The sequence below is a fragment of the Chiloscyllium plagiosum genome, unplaced genomic scaffold (assembly GCF_037043375.1).
Source record: "Chiloscyllium plagiosum isolate Xiang-an unplaced genomic scaffold, Cpla_swu_hap1 HiC_scaffold_5, whole genome shotgun sequence".
NCBI lineage: Eukaryota > Metazoa > Chordata > Chondrichthyes > Orectolobiformes > Hemiscylliidae > Chiloscyllium > Chiloscyllium plagiosum.
In genome coordinates this window covers 136,988,257-137,001,399 of record NW_028270143.1, presented here as the reverse complement: position 1 = coordinate 137,001,399, position 13,143 = coordinate 136,988,257, and the positions used below count along the sequence as shown (strand labels likewise).

The window sequence follows — 13,143 nt, the reverse complement described above, 5'->3', positions numbered from 1 at the left end:
ACCCTCCTCATTCCTGAAGAAGGGCTTATGCCCGAAACGTCGATTCTCCTGCTCCCTAGATGCTGCCTGACCTGCTGCGCTTCTCCAGCAACACATTTCCCCTCTGAGAACCCGAATGTCCATCCACCTGGACCTGGACCTGGCCCCTGTCCCTCTCAGCCTTACCCTGTGAGCCCACTCCGGGTGGGACCTCTCCCCAGGAATGGTCACACTGGGGACAGGCAGAGCCTGGAGTCCAGTGTCTGCAGTCACTGCGTGTGGCCAGCAGAGGGGCTGAATGGCCGGCGGCGGAGGCACGTGACGCCCAGGTGTGCGCGCAGGCGCGGGAGTGCGGCCTCGTCGGTTGCCGTGACAACAGGAGCCTGGAGTCGGAGTGGGAGTGATCCGGGGACGGGGACGCGATGAGCGGCTCCGAGGTGGATGATCACATCAACCGGCAATACCGAGTGAAGAGACGCCTGGGGAAAGGGGTAAGGGACCCGGGGGGTGAGGGACCCGGGGGAAAGGGGTAAGGGACCCGGGGGGTGAGGGACCCGGGGGAAAGGGGTAAGGGACCCGGGGGGTGAGGGACCCGGGGGAAAGGGGTGAGGGACCCGGGGGGTGAGGGACCCGGGGGAAAGGGGTGAGGGACCCGGGGGAAAGGGGTGAGGGACCCGGGGGGTGAGGGACCCGGGGGAAAGGGGTGAGGGACCCGGGGGGTGAGGGACCCGGGGGGTGAGGGACCCGGGGGAAAGGGGTAAGGGACCCGGGGGGTGAGGGACCCGGGGGAAAGGGGTAAGGGACCCGGGGGTGAGGGACCCGGGGGAAAGGGGTGAGGGACCCGGGGGGTGAGGGACCCGGGGGAAAGGGGTGAGGGACCCGGGGGAAAGGGGTGAGGGACCCGGGGGGTGAGGGACCCGGGGGAAAGGGGTGAGGGACCCGGGGGGTGAGGGGTGAGGGACCCGGGGGAAAGGGGTGAGGGACCCGGGGGAAAGGGGTGAGGGACCCGGGGGGTGAGGGACCCGGGGGAAAGGGGTGAGGGACCCGGGGGAAAGGGGTGAGGGACCCGGGGAAAGGGGTGAGGGACCCGGGGGGTGAGGGACCCGGGGGGTGAGGGACCCGGGGGCTGAGGGACCCGGGGGGTGAGGGACCCGGGGAAAGGGGTGAGGGACCCGGGGGGTGAGGGACCCGGGGAAAGGGGTGAGGGACCCGGGGGGTGAGGGACCCGGGGAAAGGGGTGAGGGACCCGGGGGGTGAGGGACCCGGGGGGTGAGGGACCCGGGGAAAGGGGTGAGGGACCCGGGGGGTGAGGGACCCGGGGGGTGAGGGACCCGGGGGAAAGGGGTGAGGGACCCGGGGGGTGAGGGACCCGGGGGGTGAGGGACCCGGGGGAAAGGGGTGAGGGACCCGGGGAAAGGGGTGAGGGACCCAGGGGAAAGGGGTAAGGGACCCGGGGGGTGAGGGACCCGGGGGGTGAGGGACCCGGGGGAAAGGGGTAAGGGACCCGGGGGGTGAGGGACCCGGGGGGTGAGGGACCCGGGGGAAAGGGGTAAGGGACCCGGGGAAAGGGGTGAGGGACCCAGGGGAAAGGGGTAAGGGACCCGGGGGGTGAGGGACCCGGGGAAAGGGGTGAGGGACCCGGGGGGTGAGGGACCCGGGGAAAGGGGTGAGGGACCCGGGGGGTGAGGGACCCGGGGGCTGAGGGACCCGGGGGCTGAGGGACCGGGGGGGTGAGGGACCCGGGGGAAAGGGGTGAGGGACCCGGGGAAAGGGGTGAGGGACCCGGGGGGTGAGGGACCCGGGGAAAGGGGTGAGGGACCCGGGGGGTGAGGGACCCGGGGAAAGGGGTGAGGGACCCGGGGAAAGGGGTGAGGGACCCGGGGGGTGAGGGACCGGGGGGGTGAGGGACCCGGGGGAAAGGGGTGAGGGACCCGGGGAAAGGGGTGAGGGACCCGGGGGGTGAGGGACCCGGGGAAAGGGGTGAGGGACCCGGGGAAAGGGGTGAGGGACCCGGGGGGTGAGGGACCCGGGGAAAGGGGTGAGGGACCCGGGGGGTGAGGGGTGAGGGACCCGGGGGGTGAGGGACCCGGGGAAAGGGGTGAGGGACCCGGGGGGTGAGGGGTGAGGGACCCGGGGGGTGAGGGACCCGGGGGGTGAGGGACCCGGGGGAAAGGGGTGAGGGACCCGGGGGGTGAGGGACCCGGGGAAAGGGGTGAGGGACCCGGGGGGTGAGGGACCCGGGGGAAAGGGGTGCGGGACCCGGGGGAAAGGGGTGAGGGACCCGGGGGGTGAGGGACCCGGGGGAAAGGGGTGAGGGACCCGGGGAAAGGGGTGAGGGACCCGGGGGGTGAGGGACCCGGGGGAAAGGGGTGAGGGACCCGGGGGAAAGGGGTGAGGGACCCGGGGGGTGAGGGACCCGGGGAAAGGGGTGAGGGACCCGGGGGGTGAGGGACCCGGGGGAAAGGGGTGAGGGACCCGGGGGGTGAGGGGTGAGGGACCCGGGGGAAAGGGGTGAGGGACCCGGGGGAAAGGGGTGAGGGACCCGGGGGGTGAGGGGTGAGGGACCCGGGGGAAAGGGGTGAGGGACCCGGGGGAAAGGGGTGAGGGACCCGGGGGGTGAGGGACCCGGGGAAAGGGGTGAGGGACCCGGGGGGGTTAGGGGTGAGGGACCCGGGGGGTGAGGGACCCGGGGAAAGGGGTGAGGGACCCGGGGGGTGAGGGACCAGGGGGGTGAGGGACCCGGGGGAAAGGGGTGAGGGACCCGGGGGGTGAGGGGTGAGGGACCCGGGGGAAAGGGGTGAGGGACCCGGGGGGTGAGGGACCCGGGGAAAGGGGTGAGGGATCCGGGGGAAAGGGATGAGGGACCCGGGGGGTGAGGGACCCGGGGGGTGAGGGACCCGGGGAAACGGGTGAGGGACCCGGGGGGCTTAGGGGTGAGGGACCCGGGGGGTGAGGGACCCGGGGAAAGGGGTGAGGGACCCGGGGGGTGAGGGACCAGGGGGGTGAGGGACCCGGGGGAAAGGGGTGAGTGACCCGGGGGGTGAGGGGTGAGGGACCCGGGGGAAAGGGGTGAGGGACCCGGGGGGTGAGGGACCCGGGGAAAGGGGTGAGGGACCCGGGGAAAGGGGTGAGGGATCCGGGGGAAAGGGGTGAGGGACCCGGGGAAAGGGGTGAGGGACCCGGGGAAAGGGGTGAGGGACCCGGGGGAAAGGGGTGAGGGACCCGGGGGGTGAGGGACCCGGGGAAAGGGGTGAGGGACCCGGGGGGGTTAGGGGTGAGGGACCCGGGGGGTGAGGGACCCGGGGAAAGGGGTGAGGGACCCGGGGGAAAGGGGTGAGGGACCCGGGGGGTGAGGGGTGAGGGACCCGGGGGAAAGGGGTGAGGGACCCGGGGAAAGGGGTGAGGGACCCGGGGAAAGGGGTGAGGGACCCGGGGGAAAGGGGTGAGGGACCCGGGGGAAAGGGGTGAGGGACCCGGGGGAAAGGGGTGAGGGACCCGGGGAAAGGGGTGAGGGACCCGGGGGGTGAGGGACCCGGGGGAAAGGGGTGAGGGACCCAGGGGAAAGGGGTGAGATCCCGGGGGGTGAGGGGTGAGGGACCCGGGGGAAAGGGGTGAGGGAACCGGGGAAAGGGGTGAGGGACCCGGGGGGTGAGGGACCCGGGGAAAGGGGTGAGGGAACCGGGGGAAAGGGGTGAGGGACCCGGGGGAAAGGGGTGAGGGACCCGGGGAAAGGGGTGAGGGACCCGGGGGGTGAGGGACCCGGGGGGTGAGGGACCCAGGGGAAAGGGGTGAGGGACCCGGGGGGTGAGGGGTGAGGGACCCGGGGGAAAGGGGTGAGGGACCCGGGGAAAGGGGTGAGGGACCCGGGGAAAGGGGCGAGGGACCCGGGGGGTGAGGGGTGAGGGACCCGGGGGAAAGGGGTGAGGGACCCGGGGGGTGAGGGACCCGGGGAAAGGGGTGAGGGACCCGGGGGAAAGGGGTGAGGGACCCGGGGGAAAGGGGTGAGGGAACCGGGGAAAGGGGTGAGGGACCCGGGGGGTGAGGGACCCGGGGAAAGGGGTGAGGGACCCGGGGGAAAGGGGTGAGGGACCCGGGGGAAAGGGGTGAGGGACCCGGGGGGTGAGGGACCCGGGGGGTGAGGGACCCAGGGGAAAGGGGTGAGGGACCCGGGGGGTGAGGGGTGAGGGACCCGGGGGAAAGGGGTGAGGGACCCGGGGGGTGAGGGACCCGGGGAAAGGGGTGAGGGACCCGGGGGGTGAGGGACCCAGGGGAAAGGGGTGAGGGACCCGGGGGGTGAGGGGTGAGGGACCCGGGGGAAAGGGGTGAGGGACCCGGGGGGTGAGGGACCCGGGGAAAGGGGTGAGGGACCCGGGGGAAAGGGGTGAGGGACCCGGGGGGTGAGGGACCCGGGGAAAGGGGTGAGGGACCCGGGGGGGTTAGGGGTGAGGGACCCGGGGGGTGAGGGACCCGGGGAAAGGGGTGAGGGACCCGGGGGAAAGGGGTGAGGGACCCGGGGGGTGAGGGGTGAGGGACCCGGGGGAAAGGGGTGAGGGACCCGGGGAAAGGGGTGAGGGACCCGGGGGAAAGGGGTGAGGGACCCGGGGGAAAGGGGTGAGGGACCCGGGGAAAGGGGTGAGGGACCCGGGGGGTGAGGGACCCGGGGGAAAGGGGTGAGGGACCCAGGGGAAAGGGGTGAGATCCCGGGGGGTGAGGGGTGAGGGACCCGGGGGAAAGGGGTGAGGGAACCGGGGAAAGGGGTGAGGGACCCGGGGGGTGAGGGACCCGGGGAAAGGGGTGAGGGACCCGGGGGAAAGGGGTGAGGGACCCGGGGGAAAGGGGTGAGGGACCCGGGGAAAGGGGTGAGGGACCCGGGGGGTGAGGGACCCGGGGGGTGAGGGACCCAGGGGAAAGGGGTGAGGGACCCGGGGGGTGAGGGGTGAGGGACCCGGGGGAAAGGGGTGAGGGACCCGGTGGGTGAGGGACCCGGGGAAAGGGGTGAGGGACCCGGGGAAAGGGGCGAGGGACCCGGGGGGTGAGGGGTGAGGGGTGAGGGACCCGGGGGAAAGGGGTGAGGGACCCGGGGGGTGAGGGACCCGGGGGAAAGGGGTGAGGGACCCGGGGGAAAGGGGTGAGGGACCCGGGGGAAAGGGGTGAGGGACCCGGGGAAAGGGGTGAGGGACCCGGGGGGTGAGGGGTGAGGGACCCGGGGGAAAGGGGTGAGGGACCCGGGGAAAGGGGTGAGGGACCCGGGGAATGGGGTGAGGGACCCGGGGGAAAGGGGTGAGGGACCCGTGGGGTGAGGGACCCGGGGAAAGGGGTGAGGGACCCGGGGAAAGGGGTGAGGGACCCGGGGAAAGGGGTGAGGGACCCGGGGGAAAGGGGTGAGGGACCCGGGGGGTGAGGGAGCCGGGGAAAGGGGTGAGGGAGCCGGGGAAAGGGGTGAGGGACCCGGGGGGTGAGGGTCCCGGGGGGTGAGGGACCCGGGGAAAGGGGTGAGGGACCCGGGGGAAAGGGGTGAGGGACCCGGGGGGTGAGGGACCCGGGGAAAGGGGTGAGGGACCCGGGGGAAAGGGGTGAGGGACCCGGGGGGTGAGGGACCTGGGGAAAGGGGTGAGGGACCCGGGGGGTGAGGGGTGAGGGACCCGGGGGAAAGGGGTGAGGGACCCGGGGGGTGAGGGACCCGGGGAAAGGGGTGAGGGACCCGGGGGGTGAGGGGTGAGGGACCCGGGGGGTGAGGGACCCGGGGAAAGGGGTGAGGGACCCGGGGGGTGAGGGGTGAGGGACCCGGGGGGTGAGGGACCCGGGGAAAGGGGTGAGGGACCCGGGGGGTGAGGGGTGAGGGACCCGGGGGGTGAGGGACCCGGGGGGTGAGGGACCCGGGGGAAAGGGGTGAGGGACCCGGGGGGTGAGGGACCCGGGGAAAGGGGTGAGGGACCCGGGGGGTGAGGGACCCGGGGGAAAGGGGTGCGGGACCCGGGGGAAAGGGGTGAGGGACCCGGGGGGTGAGGGACCCGGGGGAAAGGGGTGAGGGACCCGGGGGGTGAGGGACCCGGGGAAAGGGGTGAGGGACCCGGGGGGTGAGGGACCCGGGGGAAAGGGGTGAGGGACCCGGGGGAAAGGGGTGAGGGACCCGGGGGGTGAGGGACCCGGGGAAAGGGGTGAGGGACCCGGGGGGTGAGGGAGCCGGGGGAAAGGGGTGAGGGACCCGGGGGGTGAGGGGTGAGGGACCCGGGGGAAAGGGGTGAGGGACCCGGGGGAAAGGGGTGAGGGACCCGGGGGGTGAGGGGTGAGGGACCCGGGGGAAAGGGGTGAGGGACCCGGGGGAAAGGGGTGAGGGACCCGGGGGGTGAGGGACCCGGGGAAAGGGGTGAGGGACCCGGGGGGGTTAGGGGTGAGGGACCCGGGGGGTGAGGGACCCGGGGAAAGGGGTGAGGGACCCGGGGGGTGAGGGACCAGGGGGGTGAGGGACCCGGGGGAAAGGGGTGAGGGACCCGGGGGAAAGGGGTGAGGGACCCGGGGGGTGAGGGGTGAGGGACCCGGGGGAAAGGGGTGAGGGACCCGGGGGGTGAGGGACCCGGGGAAAGGGGTGAGGGATCCGGGGGAAAGGGATGAGGGACCCGGGGGGTGAGGGACCCGGGGGGTGAGGGACCCGGGGAAACGGGTGAGGGACCCGGGGGGCTTAGGGGTGAGGGACCCGGGGGGTGAGGGACCCGGGGAAAGGGGTGAGGGACCCGGGGGGTGAGGGACCAGGGGGGTGAGGGACCCGGGGGAAAGGGGTGAGTGACCCGGGGGGTGAGGGGTGAGGGACCCGGGGGAAAGGGGTGAGGGACCCGGGGGGTGAGGGGCCCGGGGAAAGGGGTGAGGGACCCGGGGAAAGGGGTGAGGGATCCGGGGGAAAGGGGTGAGGGACCCGGGGAAAGGGGTGAGGGACCCGGGGAAAGGGGTGAGGGACCCGGGGGAAAGGGGTGAGGGACCCGGGGGGTGAGGGACCCGGGGAAAGGGGTGAGGGACCCGGGGGGGTTAGGGGTGAGGGACCCGGGGGGTGAGGGACCCGGGGAAAGGGGTGAGGGACCCGGGGGAAAGGGGTGAGGGACCCGGGGGGTGAGGGGTGAGGGACCCGGGGGAAAGGGGTGAGGGACCCGGGGAAAGGGGTGAGGGACCCGGGGAAAGGGGTGAGGGACCCGGGGGAAAGGGGTGAGGGACCCGGGGGAAAGGGGTGAGGGACCCGGGGAAAGGGGTGAGGGACCCGGGGGGTGAGGGACCCGGGGGAAAGGGGTGAGGGACCCAGGGGAAAGGGGTGAGATCCCGGGGGGTGAGGGGTGAGGGACCCGGGGGAAAGGGGTGAGGGAACCGGGGAAAGGGGTGAGGGACCCGGGGGGTGAGGGACCCGGGGAAAGGGGTGAGGGACCCGGGGGAAAGGGGTGAGGGACCCGGGGGAAAGGGGTGAGGGACCCGGGGAAAGGGGTGAGGGACCCGGGGGGTGAGGGACCCGGGGGGTGAGGGACCCAGGGGAAAGGGGTGAGGGACCCGGGGGGTGAGGGGTGAGGGACCCGGGGGAAAGGGGTGAGGGACCCGGGGAAAGGGGTGAGGGACCCGGGGAAAGGGGCGAGGGACCCGGGGGGTGAGGGGTGAGGGACCCGGGGGAAAGGGGTGAGGGAACCGGGGAAAGGGGTGAGGGACCCGGGGGGTGAGGGACCCGGGGAAAGGGGTGAGGGACCCGGGGGAAAGGGGTGAGGGACCCGGGGGAAAGGGGTGAGGGACCCGGGGAAAGGGGTGAGGGACCCGGGGGGTGAGGGACCCGGGGGGTGAGGGACCCAGGGGAAAGGGGTGAGGGACCCGGGGGGTGAGGGGTGAGGGACCCGGGGGAAAGGGGTGAGGGACCCGGGGGGTGAGGGACCCGGGGAAAGGGGTGAGGGACCCGGGGGGTGAGGGACCCAGGGGAAAGGGGTGAGGGACCCGGGGGGTGAGGGGTGAGGGACCCGGGGGAAAGGGGTGAGGGACCCGGGGGGTGAGGGACCCGGGGAAAGGGGTGAGGGACCCGGGGGAAAGGGGTGAGGGACCCGGGGGGTGAGGGACCCGGGGAAAGGGGTGAGGGACCCGGGGGGGTTAGGGGTGAGGGACCCGGGGGGTGAGGGACCCGGGGAAAGGGGTGAGGGACCCGGGGGAAAGGGGTGAGGGACCCGGGGGGTGAGGGGTGAGGGACCCGGGGGAAAGGGGTGAGGGACCCGGGGAAAGGGGTGAGGGACCCGGGGGAAAGGGGTGAGGGACCCGGGGGAAAGGGGTGAGGGACCCGGGGGAAAGGGGTGAGGGACCCGGGGGAAAGGGGTGAGGGACCCGGGGAAAGGGGTGAGGGACCCGGGGGGTGAGGGACCCGGGGGAAAGGGGTGAGGGACCCAGGGGAAAGGGGTGAGATCCCGGGGGGTGAGGGGTGAGGGACCCGGGGGAAAGGGGTGAGGGAACCGGGGAAAGGGGTGAGGGACCCGGGGGGTGAGGGACCCGGGGAAAGGGGTGAGGGACCCGGGGGAAAGGGGTGAGGGACCCGGGGGAAAGGGGTGAGGGACCCGGGGAAAGGGGTGAGGGACCCGGGGGGTGAGGGACCCGGGGGGTGAGGGACCCAGGGGAAAGGGGTGAGGGACCCGGGGGGTGAGGGGTGAGGGACCCGGGGGAAAGGGGTGAGGGACCCGGTGGGTGAGGGACCCGGGGAAAGGGGTGAGGGACCCGGGGAAAGGGGCGAGGGACCCGGGGGGTGAGGGGTGAGGGACCCGGGGGAAAGGGGTGAGGGACCCGGGGGGTGAGGGACCCGGGGGAAAGGGGTGAGGGACCCGGGGGAAAGGGGTGAGGGACCCGGGGGAAAGGGGTGAGGGACCCGGGGGGTGAGGGACCCGGGGGAAAGGGGTGAGGGACCCGGGGGAAAGGGGTGAGGGACCCGGGGGAAAGGGGTGAGGGACCCGGGGAAAGGGGTGAGGGACCCGGGGGGTGAGGGGTGAGGGACCCGGGGGAAAGGGGTGAGGGACCCGGGGAAAGGGGTGAGGGACCCGGGGAATGGGGTGAGGGACCCGGGGGAAAGGGGTGAGGGACCCGTGGGGTGAGGGACCCGGGGAAAGGGGTGAGGGACCCGGGGAAAGGGGTGAGGGACCCGGGGAAAGGGGTGAGGGACCCGGGGGAAAGGGGTGAGGGACCCGGGGGGTGAGGGAGCCGGGGAAAGGGGTGAGGGAGCCGGGGAAAGGGGTGAGGGACCCGGGGGGTGAGGGTCCCGGGGGGTGAGGGACCCGGGGAAAGGGGTGAGGGACCCGGGGGAAAGGGGTGAGGGACCCGGGGGGTGAGGGACCCGGGGAAAGGGGTGAGGGACCCGGGGGAAAGGGGTGAGGGACCCGGGGGGTGAGGGACCTGGGGAAAGGGGTGAGGGACCCGGGGGGTGAGGGACCCGGGGAAAGGGGTGAGGGACCCGGGGAAAGGGGTGAGGGACCCGGGGAAAGGGGTGAGGGACCCGGGGGAAAGGGGTGAGGGACCCGGGCGGTGAGGGACCTGGGGAAAGGGGTGAGGGACCCGGGGAAAGGGGTGAGGGACCCGGGGAAAGGGGTGAGGGACCCGGGGAAAGGGGTGAGGGACCCGGGGAAAGGGGTGAGGGACCCGGGGGGTGAGGGGTGAGGGACCCGGGGGAAAGGGGTGAGGGACCCGGGGGTTGAGGGACCCGGGGAAAGGGGTGTGGGACCCGGGGGAAAGGGGTGAGGGACCCGGGGGAAAGGGGTGAGGGACCCGGGGGAAAGGGGTGAGGGACACGGGGGAAAGGGGTGAGGGACCCGGGGGAAAGGGGTGAGGGACCCGGGGAAAGGGGTGAGGGACCCGGGGGGTGAGGGACCCGGGGGAAAGGGGTGAGGGACCCGGGGAAAGGGGTGAGGGACCCGGGGAAAGGGGTGAGGCACCCGGGGGGTGGGGGGTTGAGGGACCCGGGGGAAAGGGGTGAGGGACCCGGGGGGTGAGGGACCCGGGGAAAGGGGTGAGGGACCCGGGGAAAGGGGTGAGGGACCCGGGGGAAAGGGGTGAGGGACCCGGGGGAAAGGGGTGAGGGACCCGGGGAAAGGGGTGAGGGACCCGGGGAAAGGGGTGAGGGACCCGGGGAAAGGGGTGAGGGACCCGGGGGGGTGAGGAACCCGGGGAAAGGGGTGAGGGACCCGGGGGGTGAGGGACCCGGGGAAAGGGGTGAGGGACCCGGGGAAAGGGGTGAGAGACCGGGGGGTGAGGGACCCGGGGAAAGGGGGTGCGGGGGAAAGGGGTGAGGGACCCGGGGGGGGTGAGGGACCCGGGGAAAGGGGTGAGGGACCCGGGGGAAAGGGGCGAGGGACCTGGGGGGTGAGTGACCCCGGGGTTGAGGGACCCGGGGGAAAGGGGTGAGGGACCTGGGGAGTGAGTGACCCGGGGGGTGAGGGACCTGGGGGAAAGGGGTGAGGGACCCGGGGAGTGAGGGACCCGGGGAAAGGGGGTGAGGGACCCGGGGAAAGTAGGTGAGGGAACCGGGTGGAAAGGGGGTGAGGGACCCGGGGGAAAGGGGGTGAGGGACCCTGGGGAAAGGGGTGAGGGACCCTGGGGAAAGGGGTGAGGGACCCGGGGAGTGAGGGACCCAGGGATAGGGGTGAGGGACCCAGGGATAGGGTTGAGGGACCCGGGGGAAAGGGGTGAGGGACCCGGGGGCTGAGGGGCCCGGGGAAAGGGGGTGAGGGACCCGGGGGAAAGGGGGTGAGGGACCCGGGGGAAAGGGGGGTGAGGGACCCGGGGGGTGAGGTACCCGGGGAAAGGGGTGAGGGACCGGGGGTGAGGGACCCGGGAAAAGGGGGTGCGGGGGAAAGGGAGTGCGGGACCCGGGGGTAGGGGGTGAGGAACCCGGGGGAAAGGGGGGTGAGGGACCCGGGGGAAAGGGGCTTGAGGGACCCGGGGGAAAGGGGGGTGAGGGACCCGGGGGCTGAGGGACCCGGGGAAAGGGGTTGAGGGACCCGGGGGAAAGGGGGTGAGGGACCCGGGGGAAAGGGGGTGCGGGACCCGGGGGAAAGGGGGTGCGGGACCCGGGGGAAAGGGGGTGAGGGACCCGGGGGAAAGGGGGTGAGGGACCCGGGGGAACGGGGGTGAGGGACCCGGGGGAAAGGGGTGAGGGACCCAAGGGAAAGGGGGTGAGGGACCCGGGGGCTGAGGGACCTGGGGAAAGGGGCTGAGGGACCCCGGGGAAAGGGGGTGAGGGCCCCGGGGGAAAGGGGGTGAGGGCCCCGGGGGAAAGGGGGTGAGGGCCCCGGGGGAAAGGGGGTGAGGGCCCCGGGGGGAAAGGGGTGAGGGACCCGGGGAAAGTGGGGAGGGACTCGGGGGAAAGGGGTGAGGGACCCGGGGGTTGAGGGACGCGGGGGTTGAGGGACCCGGGGAAAGGGGTGAGGGACCCACGGGGAAGGGGTGAGGGACCCGGGGGGTGAGGGACCTGGGGGAAAGGGGTGAGGGACCCGGGGTGTGTGGGACCCGGGGGAAAGGGGTGAGGGACCCGGGGGGAAGGGGTGAGGGACCCGGAGGGAAGGGGTGAGGGACCCGGGGGGAAGGGGTGAGGGACCCGGGGAAAAGGTGGTGGGTGGGTGGGAGAGGAGAGGGGGAGTCGGGGGGGTGGGAGAGGAGAGGGGGAGTCGGGTGGGGTGGGAGAGGAGAGAGGGAGTCGGGGGGGGGGGGGTTTGGAGAGGAGAGACGGAGTCGGGGGGGTGGGGGGGAGAGAGAGAGGGAGTCGAGGGGGTGGGGGGGAGAGAGAGGGGGAGTCGGGGGGAGTGGGGTGGTGGGGGAGAGAGAGGGAGTCGGGGGTGGGGGGGGAGAGAGAAGGGGAGTCGGGGGGAGTGGGGTGGGGGGGGAGAGAGAGGGAGTCGGGGGGTGGGGGGGGAGAGAGAGGGGGAGTCGGGGGGAGTGGGGTGGGGGGGAGAGAGAGGGAGTCGGGGGGTGGGGGGGGGAGCGAGAGGGGGAGTCGGGGGGTGGGGGGGGGAACGAGAGGGGGAGTCGGGGGGTGGGGGGGGGGAGCGAGAGGGGGAGTCGGGGGGTGGGGGGGGGAGCGAGAGGGGGAGTCGGGGGGTGGGGGGGGGGAGCGAGAGGGGGAGTCGGGGGGTGGGGGGGGGAGCGAGAGGGGGAGTCGGGGGGTGGGGGGGGGAGCGAGAGGGGGAGTCGGGGGGTGGGGGGGGAGCGAGAGGGGGAGTCGGGGGGGTGGGGGGGGGAGCGAGAGGGGGAGTCGGGGGGATGGGGGGGGTAGCGAGAGGGGGAGTCGGGGGGATGGGGGGGGGAGCGAGAGGGGGAGTCGGGGGGATGGGGGGGGGGAGCGAGAGGGGGAGTCGGGGGGATGGGGGGGGGAGCGAGAGGGGGAGTTGGGGGGTGGGGGGGGGGAGCGAGAGGGGGAGTCGGGGGGTGGGGGGGGAGGGGGAGTCGGGGGGTGGGGGGGGAGGGGGAGTCGGGGGGTGGGGGGGGAGGGGATGTCGGGGGGTGGGGGGGGAGGGGGAGTCGGGGGGTGGGGGGGGAGGGGATGTCGGGGGGTGGGAGGGGGAGTCGGGGGGTGGGGGGGGAGCGAGAGGGGGAGTCGGGGGGTGGGGGGGGAGAGAGAGGGGGAGTCGGGGGGTGGGGGGGGGGGGAGGGGGAGTCGGGGGGTGGGGGGGGGGAGGGGGAGTCGGGGGGTGGGGGGGGGAGGGGGAGTCGGGGGGTGGGGGGGGAGGGGATGTCGGGGGGTGGGGGGGGGAGGGGGAGTCGGGGGGTGGGGGGGGGAGGGGGAGTCGGGGGGTGGGGGGGGGAGGGGGAGTCGGGGGGTGGAGGGGGAGTCGGGGGGTGGGGGGGGAGGGGGAGTCGGGGGGTGGGGGGGGAGGGGATGTCGGGGGGTGGGGGGGGAGGGGGAGTCGGGGGGTGGGGGGGGGAGCGAGAGGGGGAGTCGGGGGGTGGAGGGGGAGTCGGGGGGTGGGGGGTGGAGGGGGAGTCGGGGGGTGGGGGGTGGAGGGGGAGTCGGGGGGTGGGGGGGGGAGGGGGAGTCGGGGGTTGGGGGGAGGGGGAGTCGGGGGGTGGGGGGGAGGGGATGTCGGGGGGTGGGGGGGGGAGGGGGATGTCGGGGGGTGGGGGGGGAGGGGGAGTCGGGGGGTGGGGGGGGAGGGGGAGTCGGGGGGTGGGGGGGGAGCG

The 13,143-nt window shown here is 74.5% G+C and overlaps 1 protein-coding gene across 3 annotated transcripts in view; it reads left to right on the top strand.

The window, feature by feature from the left end:
* Window positions 1-322: 322 nt before the first annotated feature.
* The window catches only part of mapk15 (mitogen-activated protein kinase 15), a 78,645-nt gene continuing 65,824 nt past the window's right edge, over window positions 323-13,143 (top strand). For 2 of the 3 annotated variants that reach the window (XM_087987753.1, XM_087987751.1), the window contains exon 1: window positions 323-470. In XM_087987753.1, the coding sequence (XP_087843879.1) occupies window positions 402-470 (69 nt within the window). In that variant the 5' untranslated portion in view covers window positions 323-401. The remainder of the gene's footprint in view (window positions 471-13,143) is intronic. The other variant, XM_087987752.1, reaches the window with a different exon arrangement.